This window comes from Clarias gariepinus, chromosome 16 (genome assembly GCF_024256425.1).
Source record: "Clarias gariepinus isolate MV-2021 ecotype Netherlands chromosome 16, CGAR_prim_01v2, whole genome shotgun sequence".
Lineage (NCBI taxonomy): Eukaryota > Metazoa > Chordata > Actinopteri > Siluriformes > Clariidae > Clarias > Clarias gariepinus.
In genome coordinates, this window is record NC_071115.1 from 4,735,166 (window position 1) to 4,754,339 (window position 19,174).

Below are 19,174 nucleotides of genomic sequence, written 5' to 3' on the forward strand. Positions count from 1 at the left end.
CCAACAACAACTCTCATTCACTTATTCCCTATAGCGCCCCCCCCCCCCCCCCCCCCCCCCCCAGAGGCCTTGCAGAACTAGGTGGACAGGGTGCCAACCTCTTGTAAGGCACAAGAAGGAGGGAATCCACCAAGCACGAGAAGAACATGCAAACTCCATGCACACAGACCCCAGGCGGGAATCGAACCCAGACCCAGGAGGTGCGAGGCCACGGTGCCACGGTGCCACAGTGCCATCGAACCATTGTAATTCAGATTTGTTTTTGTGTGTGTGTGTGTGTAAAATACCTTTGGGAAACCCTTCTCTTAATGACTCGCTCACAAAATAGGAACCGATTCGTAGTAGAATCAAACACGCCAAGAACAGGAGGGTTTATGTTCCAATCTGGCAACCCGGTGTTCATGCTCCACTACATTACACAGGCTCCTCTCGACCAGCGCTCCACCATCTCACATCCCTGCTGGAAGGAACATCGCACTCGTGTGCTTTTAAGCCGACTTCTCTTCCCAAATGCAAGCCATCAAATGCGTGGTGGTCGGCGATGGGTGAGACTGATGCGTTTCTCTGGGGCGGGATGGGGCTTGTTGTTGTTGTTGCAGGGTAGAGAGAGATGCAGCTGGTGCAGGAGAGGGGCTGGGGCTTGGACACACATCACTGTGTGTGTGTGTGTGTGTGAGCGAGCATAGAGATGGGATTGAGCACTGTGCAAGAAAAGAAATGAATGAATCGGGTATTTTCTATAGTGCAGAATTAAAACAGTAACTAATTAATCAATCAAGCCATTAATTAATTGATTAATTAATAATCATCATTATGAACATTTATGCCAGCGCTCGAGGCGGAGGTATGATTAATTATTCTAGAGTTTATTTTGTGTCTCACATGATTGTGTTTCCATCGTAACAGTCATTATATATATATATATATATTTTTTTTTTGCTCTTTACGCTGTTGGTATTTCGAAGGAATCCTCCTGACGCTAGCGGTTCTGCGCCCCCCTACCCAGTTCACACCGCGCATGCGCGAAAGCTTCACGCATGCGCGGTGTGGCGGAGAGCTAGAAGCCCCTCTTATTCAATGATGTCATGCTTTTACACACCTTACTCATTATACCGCCTTTATAGCATCTGGTGCTGTGTTTTGTTTTAATTTAAGCTCGCATTTAAACAAACCAATCGAACAATATTCAATAAATAATCGTTTTTTAAAATAAATTCTGCATCCCTTTGAAATTTAGGGATGTACATTATATAATGCAAGTATGTATATGTTTTGTACTATATGTTTTTTTTCTATTATGTTATTATTATTATTGTTGTTGTTTTTTATTGCAACTACGACTACAATAATAATAATCATATTAAGGAATATAGTATTCAATTTATTATTATTTTTATTATTATTATCATAACCACTACTACTACTGAAAGATTTAACAAAAATCATTACCATAAAAACAATATTGTATCTTTAATTGTTAATATTTTAATAATAATTAGGAATTATTTCTTCTGATTGATTATTATTATTTTTTTATTACTAATACTACTACAAAATGTAACAATCATAACAATTAAAACAATATTGAATCTATATTGAATTATTAATAATTTAATATTAGTAATGATGATAATAATAATAATAATAATAATACGATGAAAAAGCTCAGTCTCCTTTTTTTTACTCCATATTTTGATAATTTTGTCAGTCTCTACTCAATATTTTATCATTTTATTATAATGTCAGGGTTGAAATGTGCGAAAAAAAAAGAAGCAAAATTATATAATGTATATGCATACCTTTCAGTTATTTAACAGTATACAGAATGTTTATTTATTTATTCAATATTGTTAGTATAGCACATTATACCGCCTTTATAGTATCTGTTGCTCTGATTTGTTTTAATTTAAGCTCGCATTTAAACAAACCAAACGATACAGAAACAATATTTTAAATAATTGTTAAAAAAAAATTCTACATGCTTTTACAATTTAGGGATGTAAATTACATAATATAAGTTTGTATATGTTTTGTGTTGTCAAGATGTTTTTACAGTTTTGTTTGAACTATAGATATTTTTTTATCCTGCATATTTTAATTTACATCCTGAAGATCTGGAGTTTATTAATGTTACTGCACGGGTGGGGGGTAAATTGGCAGACTAGGCAAGCTTAAAGTTAAAAATATAAATAAATCAATGAATACGGATTTACAGAAATGTGCAAAAAAAAAAGTTAGCCACTTGGTTTATTTTATGACTTCATTATTAAGTAATAAAATAACATTTCTGATTTCCAAATATTAGAATTCCAGTAAAAGAATTGTAATCTTACAGGAAAATATCTGTAGGCCAAAAAAGATAGCAGGATATAACGATATGTAAAAGAGCAATTTTCAGACAAAAAACAAAAACAAAGAAAAAAGCTTCCGGGTTTTTGCTGCATGAATCCTCCTCAGAAGGCCTGTGTCTGGTTCTGTGTCTGGTTCTGTGTCTGATTCTGCAGGGTGTTCAGTAAAACTTCCTTAAAAGCAGCTCATTTCCTTAAAAAACTGCACAACTGTATGACTTTGTTTATTTAATTACTGTTTACTGCGTTTTATAGTATATTGTTAAATGTAGAGACTTTTTAGTGAAGGCATCCTTATTCTACAGTAGTTATCATGTGCCTTTCGCTAGTCACATACAGTACTGTATATTAAAGTTTATCTCAATACACTTTTCACATGTTCATCTTTTAGAAAGAAAATATGTTCGATTAAAAAAAAGAACTACCATCAGGTATTACATTAACTTAAATAATGTGCAGTAAAAAAGCTGTCCGTGGTCCTCGGATTACTTTTTGTCTACTTTGAGAAACTTTCAGCTTTATATCTTGTACAGTATGTGGTTAATCAAAGATTCACTCGGGACAGAAGGGAGCGAGAGTGTAGGAGTGTATGAGTTCTGGCAACCCGATCAGCCACGTCGCTTCATTTCATTTCCACTGTAACATTCCTCTCATGCTGTCTCTTATCACTCGTCCTCACTTTTCCTTTCCTTCTCTGTTTACAGTGTCCCTGTCCTTCATCCTTCTTTATCTTACAAAACCAAAACAAAAAACAACTAGCAGTCATGCTTCCTGTCTCTCTCATTAGCAGCACACACACACACACACACACACACACAGTCATGTTCTAGATCACTTACATTTATAGGAGCTCATTTACTCCACATAAGACTTTATACCACCCAATATGAAAGCTTACCTCATTTATTCTCCAAAGACTGCTTAAATATAAAAGATTTTTCACTCCCTTGCTGCTCTGTTTGTCTTAATTGTAAAGTTTTGAATAAAAGCATCAGCCTCGTCATTAATTGTAACTGTTAATGTGTCAGACTTGGTCATAAAGGTTACTAGTGATCTTTTTCTGAAATGCAAATTATTTAAAAAAAGAACCAGATCTTTGAAAAAGAAAAAAATGTTTTCAGCTAAAGTTTCAACACATGTCTATTAAAAAAGTTCAGCTGCAAAAAAAAAAAAAAAAAAAACGGCGATTTTAAAAAATAAACATTTTGCAGGCGATGCAACTCGCATGTTTCTGCTGTATCGAAAAGTCTTTATACATGGAGAAAATTAAAACTTCGACAAAATACTTCATTAATATTATATAAATTCTTTACAGTTAGTCTTTAAGAATGCTTTTGAGAAAAGAAAAGCATCCTGTAATCATTCTCGCGGCTCGATCAGGAAGTTGTGAGAAATTTGCAATGGGATTTAAAAAACTGCTAATATGCTAATATAACAATAATTTAATATCATTAGATAAATGCATATGGTGTTTATTTCCACTATATCTGGAGACATTTGTGCCACCCTGTAGATACAGTGGTGTGAAAAACTATTTGCCCCCTTCCTGTTTTCTTATTCTTTTGCATGTTTGTCACACAAAATGTTTCTGATCATCAAACACATTTAACTATTAGTCAAAGATAACATAATTGAACACAAAATGCAGTTTTTAAATGATGGTTTTTATTATTTAGGGAGAAAAAAAATCCAAATTACATGGCCCTGTGTGAAAAAGTAATTGCCCCCTGAGCCTAATAACTGGTTGGGCCACCCTTAGCAGCAATAACTGCAATCAAGTGTTTGCGATAACTTGCAACGAGTCTTTTACAGAGCTCTGGAGGAATTTTGGCCCACTCATCTTTGCAGAATTGTTGTAATTCAGCTTTATTTGAGGGTTTTCTAGCATGAACCGCCTTTTTAAGGTCTTGCCACAACATCTCAATAGGATTCAGGTCAGGACTTTGACTAGGCCACTACAAAGTCTTCATTTTGTTTTTCTTCAGTTATTCAGTGGTGGATTTGCTGGTGTGTTTTGGGTCATTGTCCTGCTGCAGCACCTAAGATCGCTTCAGCTTGAGTTGACGAACAGATGGCCGGACATTCTCCTTCAGGATTTTTTGGTAGACCGTAGAATTCATGGTTCCATCAATCACAGCAAGCCTTCCAGGTCCTGAAGCAGCAAAACAACCCCAGACCATCACACTACCACCACCATATTTTACTGTTGGTACTGTATGATGTTGTTCTTCTGAAATGCTCTGTTACTTTTATGCCAGATGTAACGGGACACGCACCTTCCAAAAAGTTCAACTTTTGTCTCGTCGGTCCACAAGGTATTTTCCCAAAAGTCTTGCCAATCATTGAGATGTTTTTTAGCAAAATTGAGACGAGCCTTAATGTTCTTTTTGCTTAAAAGTGGTTTGCGCCTTGGAAATCTGCCATGCAGGCGGTTTTTGCCCAGTCTCTTTCTTATGGTGGAGTCGTGAACACTGACCTTAATTGAGGGAAGTGAGGCCTGCAGTTCTTTAGATGTTGTCCTGGGGTCTTTTGTGGCCTCTCGGATGAGTTGTCTCTGCGCTCTTGGGGTAATTTTGGTCAGCCGGCCACTCCTGGGAAGGTTCACCACTGTTCCATGTTTTTGCCATTTGTGGATAATGGCTCTCACTTTGGTTCGCTGGAGTCCCAAAGCTTTAGAAATGGCTGTATAACCGTTACCAGACTGATAGATCTCAATTACTTTTGTTCTCATTTGTCCCTGAATTTCTTTGAATCTTGGCATGATGTCTAGCTTTTGAGGTGCTTTTGGTCTACTTCTCTGTGTCAGGTAGCTCCTATTTAAGTGATTTCTTGATTGAAACAGGTGTGGCAGTAATCAGGCCTGGGGGTGACTACAGAAATTGAACTCAGGTGTGATAAACCACAGTTAAGTTATTTTTTAACAAGGGGGGCAATCACTTTTTCACACAGGGCCATGCAGGTTTGGATTTTTTTTTTCCCTAAATAATGAAAACCATCATTTAAAAACTGCATTTTGTGTTCAATTATGTTATCTTTGACTAATAGTTAAATGTGTTTGATGATCAGAAACATTTTGTGTGACAAACATGCAAAAGAATAAGAAATCAGGAAGGGGGCAAATAGTTTTTCACACCACTGTATGTCTAAATGAAAGTTTTAAATGTTCAAAAGGATCAAATGAATGAATGATGATTAAAATTTACATCTGTCCATTACATCATTTTCTGCGCACTGGTGAAAACACCTCTTTACCTTCTCGTATTTATAATAATCGTACGAGTTTCACTCGATCATACAGGATTGACAGTACTGGCTTGTTTTAAAAATGTGTTGTAAATTTGCAATGACACTGTTATTGTGTAAATGTGGCGTTCATTCAAAAATACTGGAACACATGCAGTAGGAAGTATAAATATTTAAGACAATGAAATGGCAGACTAAATAAAATTGAAAAAAAAACTGAATAAAACCAATTAGTTTTTCACGAGGACCTTTAATGCAGCAAGTCACTTCTTAGTCATTTTAGACATTGAGATGGGTCTGAATCTGCATAAACAAATGTTGTCTTTCCACCTCCACTTTCTAACTCCATGATGGTTTCTGATTTTTATTTCTTTCTACATTGTAAAGGAATGCTGAAGGCGTCCAAAAAATGCATTAATCTCCTTTGAACAGTTAATGGTGAGATGTTTCTGCTACTTCTGCTCTGTAAAGACTTCATAACGCCTCTAATCTGAGGTGCTGGTTGTTAATTGGTCATTTTTCAGGCTGATAACTCTAAATGAACTTCTGGTCTGTGGCAGAGGTAGGTTTTGGTCTCGCCCTCCTGGGACGGCCTTCATGAGAGACAGTTTCATTATGGTGCTTGACGGATTTTGCAAATGCACTCGACAATACTGTTCTTGCAAGAACTATTACAGAAAGGCTGACCTCTGTGTCTTAAAATAACAACTAACTGTTGTAATTACCTAATTCCATATGTGTTATTTTATAGTTTTGAAATCTGCCAAATGCCTAAATGTAAATGTAAATGTAAATGTAAATGTAAATCCCCAGTATTGTTGTGGAATGTAGAAAATAAATCACTAAACAAAAACAAAAAAATTTGCAAGTTACCCCAAACTTTTGAACGGTAGTGTATATTGATCTGTTCTCCCTGTGTTTGGTGGGTTTCCTACGGGTACTCTTGTTTCTTCCCACAGTCCAAAGACATGCAGATTAGGTTAAATGGCACCCCGTCTAGGGTGTACACCACCTCGTGCCCTAAGTCTCCTGGGGTAGGCTCCAGGCCCCCTGCGACCCTGTATAAGGTAGAGGGCGGTATAGATGATGTGAGTGAGTAGAATATGCAACCTTTTTGGAAAATTGTTAGAATATGTATAAAAATGAAAGCTTCCGTTTGGAGGTCTGATCACATGGAGACTAAAACCTGCTGATGTGCATTTCTTGTTGTGCAATTGTACTTCTGACCTCCGTTATAGAAGGGATTTATTTATGGTCATGACGATTGGGAGTCTGGTTCCTCTCAAGGTTTCATTCTCACGTCATCTCAGGGAGTTTTTCCCTTTTTCCCTCACCACTGCCGCCTCCAGCTTGCTCATCAGGGACAAAGATATATATATTTTTTTAGAACTTACATTTCTGTAAAGCTGCTTTGCGTCAGTGTTTACTGCACGTGGCTTTTGTGCTCTGTATGTGCGCTCGCTCTCGCTCTCTCTCTCTCTCTCTCTCTCTCTCACTGTTGTGTTCTTAAATTTTATTTTCAACTCACAGCAAAGTTCATTCCCCCCAACACACACACACACATGCGCGCGTTAATATACCATATTCGCCTCATATGTTTGTCCCTTCACCACTGACTTAATCTCAGTTTTCTTAACATTTCTTAACATTTAAGCTTTAATTAATAGTTATATTTTATTGTTTCTACTTTTCCTTGGTTTTAGAGTTTGTTTCATCAGGAAAGTTCATTAAAAGACATTTATTTCTTCATTGTTTTCTTTATTTCTATATCTTTATTATCTTTATGGTGAGTTACCACATGCACAAAATAACATCGAGCTAAATTTAAAAGCTGATAGCTAATTATGGGCTATCGAGTAAATGCGCCATTTTTAATCTGATTAATCTGTGAATTGTTTCAGTAATTGAAACAGAACCGTATGACCATGATCTTTGTCACCTTATGGATGGAGAATCTTGATGAAGTCCTATTTCATATTAAGATTATAGTTCCTATACTTATATTATACTTAGTGCTTGTTTTCCACTTTCTCTCTGTTTCTTTACCAAATACAATAGTGTGATTGATCTCTAAAATATTTCAGTATGTATAAATAAATGAAAGGTCTTGTCTGTACGTTGATCAGGACTCGCTCTTTTAATGATATTCTTTACGTTTCATACACCGAAGGACCAGAAACCCAGAAACCCAGTGTCAGAAAACTTTGTCAGTATGCCTGTGTGTGTGTCTGTATGTCTGTCCAGACAGATTTTGTCACATTATCACACAAAGTTTTCCAGTCCTTTGGTATTTACCTGAGGTTATTAAACGTGCACCATGAATGAAATCAAAATGTTCAGTAGAAGGGAAGTTATAAGCATTTATATACGTCACAGCAACTGGCCTTTTTTTTTGTTTTTTTTGGGACAAATTTAGCGCCTTTTCCCTTGAAGTGGGCATGGCCATACTCATTACTCAACAGAGTTAATCAACGCGATAGTTTACAGTGTATAGACAGAGTATGTGGAAGAAATGACCGTAATGCCCCTACAAGCCACCAAAGTCCTTTGAATTTTTAAAGTGCTGAGATATAAAATATGTATATATATATATATATATATATATATATATATATATTTTTTTTTTTCTTCAGATTTTCTCCCTAATTTAGTCGTAGCCAATTCCTCCCCGTCACTAGGGGGAATTTTAACAAAATCTAAGACAATTTATTATCAAATCTGGATATTTATGCAATTATTATTTTTTTTTTTTATAAATAATTTTTTGGGTTTTTCCAATTTTTTCCCTAATTTATTCGCGGCCAATTCCTCCCCGTCACTAGGGGGCTCCCACATTAAGGCTACTACTACCATTCAGCTGGGAGGGCTAAGACTACCACGTGTTTCCTCCGAACCGCGTGACGTCAGCCGACCGCATCTTTTCGAACTGCTCGCTCACACACCGTTAGGGGCGGAGTAACACACTCGGAGGGACAGCGCTATCCACTCCTTCCGCGTGCGCGAGCTCACAGACGCCCCTGATTGGCTGTAGAGCCGTGATTAATGTGGGAGCACAAAGTACCTCTCATCCCTCCCCTCTGAGAGAGCTCGGCCAATCAGCTCTCTCTAGACCTCCAGCTGTGAGAGGTAACAGCATCACCCTGGGTTAGAACCAGCGATCCCCAGATGATGGGGCGATTTTTTTAAATTTAATTCAACACATTCATTTTGAGAAAGTGTGACATAGCGCTCAGACTCCCAGACCGATAGCTGCAACACGACATGAGAGCGCTAGCTAATAAGAAGGCAAGGGCTACTACAGTACATTTGGAGAAACAATGATACTGTAGGCAAAATCAAGAACTCTAGAGTGAAAAGTTCAGCTGTAGTTTGGGAGTCGTCTCCTTTCTTGTCGTTCTTGATGAACCGGGAGTGTGATGACATCACGACGTCGAGGAAAAGGCTTTATTTCACACAGCGCGAGAGTGAGAAACTGTGATTGCACTCTCTGTGTGAGAAATAGAAAGAGAGTGTGTGTTATTTTCTTTACACACAGATCTCACTGTCCGCATTTTCCATTCAGGACTGAAGCAAATGGACTGAATGGAGGTGTGTGTGTGTGTGTGTGTGTGTGTGTGTGTGTGGAGTCTGTGTAAGGAAATCCCATGCAGAACGACTGACTTAATTAGGGATAATTATCATCTCAGGGACCGAGCACTGTCATTTAGCCTGACACGGCCGTTTAATAAAAACCTCTCGCTCTGTAACGTGTTCATCCTCTGAGGAATTTTGAACCACCACATCGAAAAATAATAATAATAAGACAAGGATCATGAAAAGGCATAAAGCTCTCGGTGAGGTGTTGTTATTTTTACCTCGCGTCACTGCAGTCGCTAAGTCTTTCATGGCTAATAGGCTCTCTTCTCTCCGGCTTTCTGCTGGTTGCCATGGTTTCACTGGTGTTTCTGAGCAGCTTGTGTAATGACTGACTTCTCTCTCTGTCTCTTACTTACATAAAACACTTCCTGATGTGGTATGGAAAAATGATCAAGCACGGTGTTTTGTGACAGTTACCACAACAAAGTGGATTTTTTTTTTCCACAGGAACAGCAAATGCTTTATTCCTCTTTTATGACAAAAGTTCTGTATCAACAATTTTGTATTAATTTAAGAAAAAAAATAGCTTAAAATCCTTTTAAAGACTCGTTTCATGTTAATTAAAGTAGTAGAAAAAAATCTGATCTGTTCAGCTACATATGGGTGATTATTTTGTGTGGCAATTGACTGACTCCAAAACTGATTTTTTTTAAAACTTATAAATATATATATATATTATACTATAGTATATGTATACTGTATTTTCGCATTTGAGGTGGTAAAATGTTGCAGTTCCTCAATCATCCTACAGGTGGTGCACTCTAAACTATTCACACATTGGCAGGCAGCACAGTATCCTGTGTGGTAGGAGCGATTTATTTATTTATTTATTTTTTTTTGAATTTTAACAAAATCTAAGACAATTTATTATCAAATCTGGATATTTATGCAATTATTATTATTATTATTTTTTTATAAATTATTTTTTGGGTTTTTCCAATTTTCTCCCTAATTTATTCGTGGCCAATTCCTCCCCGTCACTAGGGGGCTCCCACATTAAGCTACTACTACCATTCAGCCGGGAGGACGAAGACTAACACGTGTTTCCTCCGAACCGCGTGACGTCAACCGACCGTATCTTTTCGAACTGCTTGCTCACGCACCGTTAGGGGCGGAGTAACACACTCGGAGGAAAGCGCTAGCCGCTCCTTCCACATGCGCGAGCTCACAGATGCCCCTAATTGGCTGTAGAGCCGTGATTAATGTGGGAGCGCAAGTACCTCTCATCCTCTCTGTGCCTCTGGCTGTAAGAGGTTACAGCATCACCCGGGGTTAGAACCAGCGATCCCCGAATAATAGGGCAAGCACTTTACCACTGCGCCACTCGGAGGCCTTTATTTATGCAGTTTTGGTACTTGTACATATGCCCCGTATGTTCTGCAGTTAACTCCCACTACAATAAAGCAATCTTCTTTGTCTTTCGGCTGTTCCCTTTTAGGCGTCACCACACCGAATCATCTGCCTCCATCTAACCCTGTCCTCTTCATCCTCACACCAACTAACTTCATGTCCTCTCTCACTGCATCCATAAATCTCCTCTTTGGTCTTCCTCTAGACCTCCTGCCTGTCAGTTCCAACCTCAGCATCCTTCTACCGATATATTCACCATCTCTCCTCTGAACATGTCCAAACCACCTCAATCTGGCCTCTCTGACTTTATCTCCAAAACATCTAACATGGGTTGTCCCTCTAATGAACTCTAATGATTCTGGATCCTATCCATCCTTGCCACTCCCAAGAAGAACCTCAACATCTTCATCTCTGCTACCTTCAACTCTGCCTCCTGTCTTTTCTTCAGTGCCACTGTCTCTAAGCCATTGAGCATCGCTGGTCTAACCCCTGTCCATTGCCCATGGAGACTCCTGTCTAATTTCATCTGTCATCCTGTCAATCACCAGAACAAACAAGAAGGGGCTCAGAGCCGATCCTTGATGCAGAACCACCTTCCACGTATGTGTAATCGATTGCATTCCATGCGATGCTGGAAGTGCTGTTACGGTGTTCCTAAACATACCAGAACCAGTGAACGTATTTAAGTTTTTTTCTTTATATCACTTACTTTGAGCTCTTGAATGACGATGAATGATGCACATGCCCTTTTTGCAGATCTCTGAGATGTCGAATAAGACATTCCCAGTCCCCTGTGCGAGGCGTCTCAGAGATTTTACAGTACAGGTTGGAGACGAAGTTGCACGTCTCCGATTGTGTCCGACGACATTTATGAGAAGGGATCAGTGCCTGTCGTTTCCAATTTCCGTACCATGCTCTGAATAACACTCTTTGGGGGGTTCGGACATCGCGAATTGGTGACCCAGTAGGTTCGCACTATGAAGATGCGCTGCGTTTATTACAGAATATTCGAAGCCCCTTTTGCTTGAATCACCCTGTAGTATCGCAATACAAATGGAATCAGCACAGTGATATCTTGATAATATCGTATCGGCTGGTCCCTGGTGATTCCCATCCCTGCTATCTGTGTTCACGTAATTGTATTGAATTGTGCAAAGTTAAAAACTTGCAGAGTTTCGATAAAAAATTAAGTATTGTTAAAAAATAATTTGTGGAAATTTATACAAATGTATGCAAGGTGCATAAACATCTCCAACTTAAAAATTTCTATCCTATGTGAATCCTCCGATGAACTCTGATCTTAACTTAATAAAAAGTATTCGGTGCCACGTTGTGTCTTTTCTTCATGTCAGAATCTGTTACCGTTCGCTTTCTTTTCTACTCCATCCTCAAATATTATAATCAGCCCTAATCATGTGACTAAGTACAGCTTAAAGAATTTGCATGTTCAAAAATCTAAACTCATAATTTAAATTGTTATACATATATAGATAGATAGATTCTTTGATGTAAGATATAACCCAAATACCAAAGAAACACGGCTTATCCTGTTACTATAAAAGCACCAAGCTACCTGACTGTTTCTATTTTTTTATACATGTTTAGATTTATATATTAATGGGAACGTAGATCATAGTGTGTATACAGAGTGTGTGATGATGTCATGGGACTCAGCCTGAAGCTTTACTCCTGCTGTATGGATATGGGTGGGGTCTATTGACCTGATGAAAATTTCTAAAACTGTGTGTGTGTGTGTTACAGAGCCGTGGGTAAGACATGCCTGCTCATCAGTTACACCACCAACGCTTTCCCGGGAGAATACATCCCTACAGTGTGAGTTTGCTGAGTCCTCTTACATCTGTGTGTGTTATCATCTAGGTATTTTTTCCCCTATGTCATTACTCCCATCTCTCACAGGTTTGATAATTACTCTGCCAATGTGATGGTGGATGGGAAACCTGTAAACCTGGGATTATGGGATACGGCGGGGCAGGAGGACTACGACCGTCTCCGACCACTCTCTTACCCTCAGACGGTAAACCGCCATCCATCCTCATCTTCATCTCCCTGTTTTATAATCTTAAATCTCCATGTTTCCTGGTCTCTTCGAATCAGTCTGTGTTGGGATTTTAAACCTGAAAGAAAGAATTATAAACTCATCATTTATTTGACAATTGATGGCACCATTCTGCAAGTTGCTGTGTTAAAAAAGTCTTTAATTCCTTTAAAATCTGTTCATATCAATAAGAAATCCAGTGCAGAGGTAATAGAATAGAGATGTTCAGCATTGAGACTTCAGCATTACCAGAATGCTTTGCAGCTTCTTAACGATCTATGAGGTGTAATAAGTGTTAACATTAGGGCTGAATCTTTGAAAGCTGATCTGTTTAAGCAGATTGAACAGATTTAGCAGTTAAAGAGCTTGAACAGACTGAAGCACTTAAGCACAATGTCTTTATGTAGATATGAAGGGACGGCTAAATCCCACTGCTGTTCCAATCAGCGGGTGGTTAAATGGTATTGTGGGTAACGTCGAACAATATTAACCAGACTGTGTCACTAAAATAAACACGTCAACTTAAGAAATCTTGAATTCCAATCTTAAATATAGTTGCAAGTAATGATGAGCGGGCCCAAGCACCCTTGGCATCACCACCCGAGCGCATCAGAAAGACAATGGGCACAGTGGGCACATGCATTTAAAGGGGACATGCCAATACCATTATGACATCATTTTAGAAAGGGGAGAATTTTATGTCTAGACCTCCAAAAAACATATAGACCTCCAAAAAACATTATGATGTCACTCAACGTGATGTCACTTAACAAAATGTCACACAAAGTTATTAAGCACTTTTCCACACCGTTTAGGTCATCATCATGGCTGACCTGAGATATCAAAAATCCCTCTTTTTTAATTATTTGTTTAAAAAACTCTCTCAATCCATCTGTATAAAACAGACAGGATTTAAGTGATGCTCTGTTTTCTGCTTTTAAAGGATGTGTTTTTGATCTGCTTCTCACTGGTGAGCCCGGCTTCATTCGAAAACGTCAGAGCAAAGGTTAGTATGTACGGTTTATCTATGAACATTGTGTTTATGCCTATATCTAGGTACATATACCTTATATTTATATACACACACTGCCTGGGCAGAAAAAAAACGTCGCACTATTGCGACCAGTAATGCAAATGGAGTGTGCTGTTAACTTGCCTCTGCTCCTCACACTGCTTTAATGGAACACCTGTGACGTGCTCACATTATGACATGAAGGTTGGTGATGGAACCCCTGTGACACACCTGTGACAGAACTAACTGTGCAAACAGAATTTCTATTTTATTTATATAGACAGATAGTTAACATTGCTGTGCCTAGACCTGAGCAACTGAAGCATCCCCAGATCATAAGACTACTTCCAGAGGCTTGTACAGTGGACACCATGCATGATGGTTGCATCTCTTTGTGCGCTCTCCTTCTTACCCTGACACGCCCATCGCTCTGGAATAGTGTCAATCTGGACTCATCAGATCACATGACCTTTTTTCATTGCTTCAGAGTTCAATCTTTATGCTCCCTAGCAAGCAATCCTTTTTTTCTGTATAGTCTCACTAACAAGAATGGAAATGCTCTTACTTTCACTATTAAGTGTTTAAGTGATCACTATGTTTTTTTTTCCCCAACTACATTTCTTAACCCAGTTCTAGTAATTATAGATCTCCTTAAAACTCCTTGTTTCATTCCTTGTGATGGCCCAATAATTGGACCTTTCTGAAATGGTGACTTTCTTTGACCAGGAAGTGTGTGTGTGTGTGTGTATACAAGATACAAGGAAAGCAGGATATTGGAGTTACACCTAATAAAATAGTATAATGAGATAATAACACCCTTGTTATATATTTGTGTGTGTGTGTGTGTGTGTGTATGTGTGTGTGTGTGTTTGACTGTACAGTGGTATCCTGAAGTGCGTCACCACTGTCCCAACACACCCATCATTTTGGTGGGAACCAAGCTGGATCTGCGGGACGATAAGGACACCATTGAGCGTCTGAGGGACAAAAAGCTGTCCCCTATCACCTATCCTCAGGGTCTCGCCATGGCCAGAGAGATTGGTGAGAGATAAAATCTTTTCTTCCTATTTTACTGTGTTCTGTTTGACAGCTAATGGCTGATGAGGCCGGCTTCTAACATGTCTTTCGTTCAACACACTGGACATGTAGCTACGTGAGGGAGGAGCTCTAGCTCCCTGATTCTGTATTCATTATACACTCGCTAAAGGATGCCGGTACTTGTCAGAGATTGTCTAGACACTTTTGCCTTCTGACCAATGAGATTGCAAGTTAACAATCCAGCAAAGAAAAAAAAACATAACAGACTACAAAGAGCTGTGTGATGATCTTTTCTTGGTGAAATCACTCCCCTTTTGTAAGAGTATCGCGCCTTCTTTTTGTGTTTATGGGTGGTTGGTGCATTATCGCCACCTGCTGGACTGAACTGTGGAGGCAGTAAAACCATATTATTCAGACAGGCTTTTAAAGAATCAACAACACAAGTTACATAGCCGTGCTATGTTTATTAAATTATTTTAATACTTTAGTTCTTTTTTTTTAACCCTTCATATCATGTAAAAATGACATCAGACAAAAACTATTAGTACTATTGAATCAAATTGATTTGAAAATCACACATACATACACATACCAAAATTGTTATTGAAAGAATCAACAGGCTGACTATGATGTATCCACACACGCAGCTCAAATGCTCTAGATTTTCAACCTAGGCTAGAACCAAAAAGAGTTTAGATATGATTACAGAAAGAGTTTCACAGGTCATAGTTTCTGCAAATCTGGGTTCTCAGAGTGTGTGTGACTCTCCATCATCTGCGTTACCGCTTATAGAATGCAAGTTCATCATTTACGGTACGGTAAAGAATTACAGATAAAATTCACAGTGCAATTTCTAGAAGCTTTTTAAAAATTTAGTTTATTTTTTGATCCTGTGCTAATTTAGGCACAAATGGATTTGATGGAGCTGTTAAATTAATCATATATACAGTATTATTCAGTCTAAGCTTAGATGCTAGTTTTGTCATTCCAGTAACTTAGCTGCTGGATTACACATGGAGTAAGAAAGATGGGATTTTAAAACATTTTTATTTATATTTGGTGAAAATCTTCTCACGTTAAAAAATAAAAAGTGAAATAGAAAATGCCCCACCTCGTGCCCCATGTCTCCTGGGGTAGGCTCCAGGCGCCCTCTTCAGGGCCCACCCTGTATACAGGATAAAGCGGTATAGACGATGAGTAAGTGAGTAAATGAGATTAGTGACAAAATGATAACAGGAATCATTTTGGGTTGTAGATGTCACTATAAATGGATTAAAAAAAATCATGATTTCATTCATTAACATTTAATAAAATACATTTTATTCATGGATGCTGCGTTCACAGGAGCAGTGAAGTATCTGGAGTGTTCGGCTCTGACTCAGAGAGGGCTGAAGACGGTGTTCGATGAGGCCATTCGTGCCGTCCTCTGCCCTCCGCCTGTCAAGAAGAGAGGGAAGAAGTGTACGGTGTTTTAAAAAAAAGAAAAAGAAAAAAGAACACCCCAACACACAGAGTGTTTCACTTTAACACACAGTCATCATACTGAGTTCCTACCGGCCGATTTGGAGAGATGGAGTAAAAAAAAAAAAAAAAAATGTGACAGGTGAAACATCACACACTGGAGTTTTAGATAATAGTGCAGCGGGATTAAAATAGCGATAGGCACCACGCGGGTTCGTGCCAAATTCCCTCTCATTCCTATTTCTGAACTCGATTGCCTTAATTGGTGCTTAATTTGTGGTAATGAGATGGTCCTTGATATACACACCTTGCATGCGCGAATATTTGGTTTTGTGATATATCATGATCTATTTAACACAGGATTTTTGCATTTTGGACAAATTAAATTCATTTACTATTCAACCAGTAATTACAACAGTGTCCGAAAATGAGGTACAAATGTGGTTTCAAAAAAGTGCAAAGTTAGTTATTGTGCTAAATAAAAACTAATACTGGCACACACATATACACAGGTGTTTCTGAGTTCAATGAGCAGAGCTCAAGCTGTATTTGATTATCCAACTGCAAACTTGATCACGTGACATCAAAATAAAAGTTAACCTAATCTAAGTTAGCTTATTATTGAACCTATGACTCGATAAAACGTTGTATCATGTCTTTAAATTAGTGACCAGCTGGTTAAATGAGTTCTGCCTACATTGACCCCGAGACACCTTACGACTTGCAGATGTCCAGAAAACACACTGCCCCTGTATACGTTCCTAAATTCCTCTGTGGAGATTTTCCTCTTCGCTAACACTTAACACTTTGGGACAATGTGGGAATCTTTTTTTTTTGTTCTTTTTTTTTTTTTTGCTGTTGTTTATTCTTCTTTCTTTATTGATCTGTGAATGTGTCTGAAGTCTGTGTAAATAGAAATTGTGAATAACTTGAGGACCGAATTGACGCCGTCTCGTTCTTGACTGTAAGGTAAATCTAAAATAAATTTAAAAAAATATCGCCTACTGAATACAGCTCTTTTAATTTCCATGTTTGTGTGACTACTGTACGTGATGCCGTTTTACAGCACAAGCAAAACGAAAGCGTGATTACTAAAACGTGTATATTTAAAGTCAGTCAGTCGGTGTCTGAAGCTCAGCCGGGTATCAAATTTACAAATAAACTTTGGCTAAAAATAAAATGTGCACTTTTTTCCTCTGATGTTTTCTTTCATTTTAAACCTAAGCTAAGAAGGCTGATCCGCGAGCAAGTAGTTTGTGTTTAGTTGAGCGTTGTGAAATCCACATAGCTCACACGCTGGCTCTTAAAATGGTTTGAAAAGTTGTTTTTGAATGTTAAACAGATTTGCTGATCTGGTTTCTGTCACTGTTAAGCTATAAAAAATAGCAAAAGATGTCACAGAGCAAAAAAGGAAGGAAGAGAAAGTCGCCTTTTTTTTTTTAAATAATCGCTTTTTTCCCCTCTTCAAATGTTATTTGTACATTTGTACTCAATTCAAATATTATACACTGGCTGCTCAAGTAATTAAAGATGTGAAAATAGTGTTGCTAGGCAACAGGGAAACTCTGATGGACGCTGGTTACAAGCTAGCTTATGACCGAGTCATGATTGACTAGCTAACAAGTCTATACATGGACAATGTTAAGCCTTAGTCACTGTGAAAATGAGTACAAAATGTCAGAAATATCAACCTTTACCTCAGATTTGTTAGTGAATTATTAGCAAAATGCACCAAACTATTAAAATGAAGTCAACCTTTGCTAGTTTGTGGCATTAGCATTGTAGCTCCAGTGCAAAGCAAAAGCAAACATCAGACACGAGGTGGAAACTGCGTACATTTCAATTTTAGCCAAAATTTTCTTTCGTGGAATTTCTTTACATTACAGTATTGTATGCCTATTTAATTAGTCTTTTTTCTTTCTTTCTTTTCGTCAACTGGAAAATTTTCCGTCCATATTTTGCAGTATACTAGCTGAAATGTGCCATTGTGGATCGTTTTTGTCTGGCTAGCATGCCAAATTTTCAACTTTACACAAAATACGTGTCTAACTTTGTTTCTACCTTTTTGCCTTTTGATTTTTTCTGAGAGTACGATTTTTGTGTGCGTGAATGTGTGTGAGTGAGTGAGAAAAAAATGGTTAGACATGTAAAAAAATATATATACCATGTGTGTTTTGGTGTTACAACATGATGGTGGATGTCCACCTTAACCTTACAGTTGGCTTCTGTAGACACAATAACAATCAGAATCTCTTTTGAATTGTTACTAAAATGAACCTTGTGTGTGTATGATATGAAGTTTAAAATGTACGCATTAATAAAATTGAGTCCTTGAATGTATGTGGACGTGTGTCTCGTTTTTTCCCTATTTGTGGGTATAGTACATTTAATTCTGTATCTTTTTTTTTATATAGATTTGAATAAAAGAAGAAGCTTTTATTTATTTTTTATGGCACGCTCCAATTTTATTACCCTTATAACTCAGTTAAAGCTAGGGACAGTGCACAGGGGCAGCTATAATTCAGTGTTGCTTGTTCAGTGTCAGAGTTGGATATTGAACCCCTGAACTTCTTAGCCATAGCTGCTGAGTCATTAAATAAGACAATTCGGTTAAATTTAATAAATAATTCTTGTTTATTATTTAGACAAAAATATGAAAGAAAGATGGCTAGGAAGGTATTAAAATTTTATGTTTATGTAGGCAACAGAGTATAAAGTTGGCCCATCAGTCAATCAATAAGTTAATCGATCAGTCAGTTAGTCAATGATAGTCACTTGGGTAACCAATCAGTCAATAAGTCACTCAGTTAGACAACAAAGTATTCAACCAATCAGTCACTAAATCAATTGGCCATACACTCAATTAACCAATCAACCAGTCAGTTAGTTAATGAGTCAGTGAGTCAGTCAGCCTGTTAGTCACTCAATCGTTTAGTGAGCCAGTCAACGTATTAACCAGTTAATTAATCAGTAGGTCAATCAGTTGGTCATGCAGTTAATCAGTTAACCAATCAGTCAGTAATTTGCTTA

At 37.9% G+C, this 19,174-nt stretch overlaps 1 protein-coding gene across 1 annotated transcript; it reads left to right on the forward strand.

Annotated features, from left to right (window-relative positions):
* The first annotated feature begins 403 nt into the window (after positions 1-403).
* Positions 404-18,484, forward strand: rac3a (Rac family small GTPase 3a). Its single transcript, XM_053514346.1, has 6 exons — positions 404-545; positions 12,339-12,410; positions 12,495-12,612; positions 13,577-13,639; positions 14,527-14,686; positions 16,028-18,484. Exons 1-6 carry the CDS (start codon positions 511-513, stop codon positions 16,156-16,158), a joined length of 579 nt encoding a protein of 192 aa, XP_053370321.1. The 5' UTR covers positions 404-510; the 3' UTR covers positions 16,159-18,484.
* The last annotated feature ends 690 nt before the right edge of the window (positions 18,485-19,174 follow it).

Bases quoted from the DNA above. Each gene is read 5' to 3' on its own strand.
- rac3a (XM_053514346.1), top strand. From the start codon at position 511: ATGCAAGCCATCAAATGCGTGGTGGTCGGCGATGG. The intron at 546-12,338 runs GTGAGACTGATG...TGTGTGTTACAG, and splicing joins TGCGTGGTGGTCGGCGATGG to AGCCGTGGGTAAGACATGCC. The intron at 12,411-12,494 runs GTGAGTTTGCTG...CATCTCTCACAG, and splicing joins GGAGAATACATCCCTACAGT to GTTTGATAATTACTCTGCCA.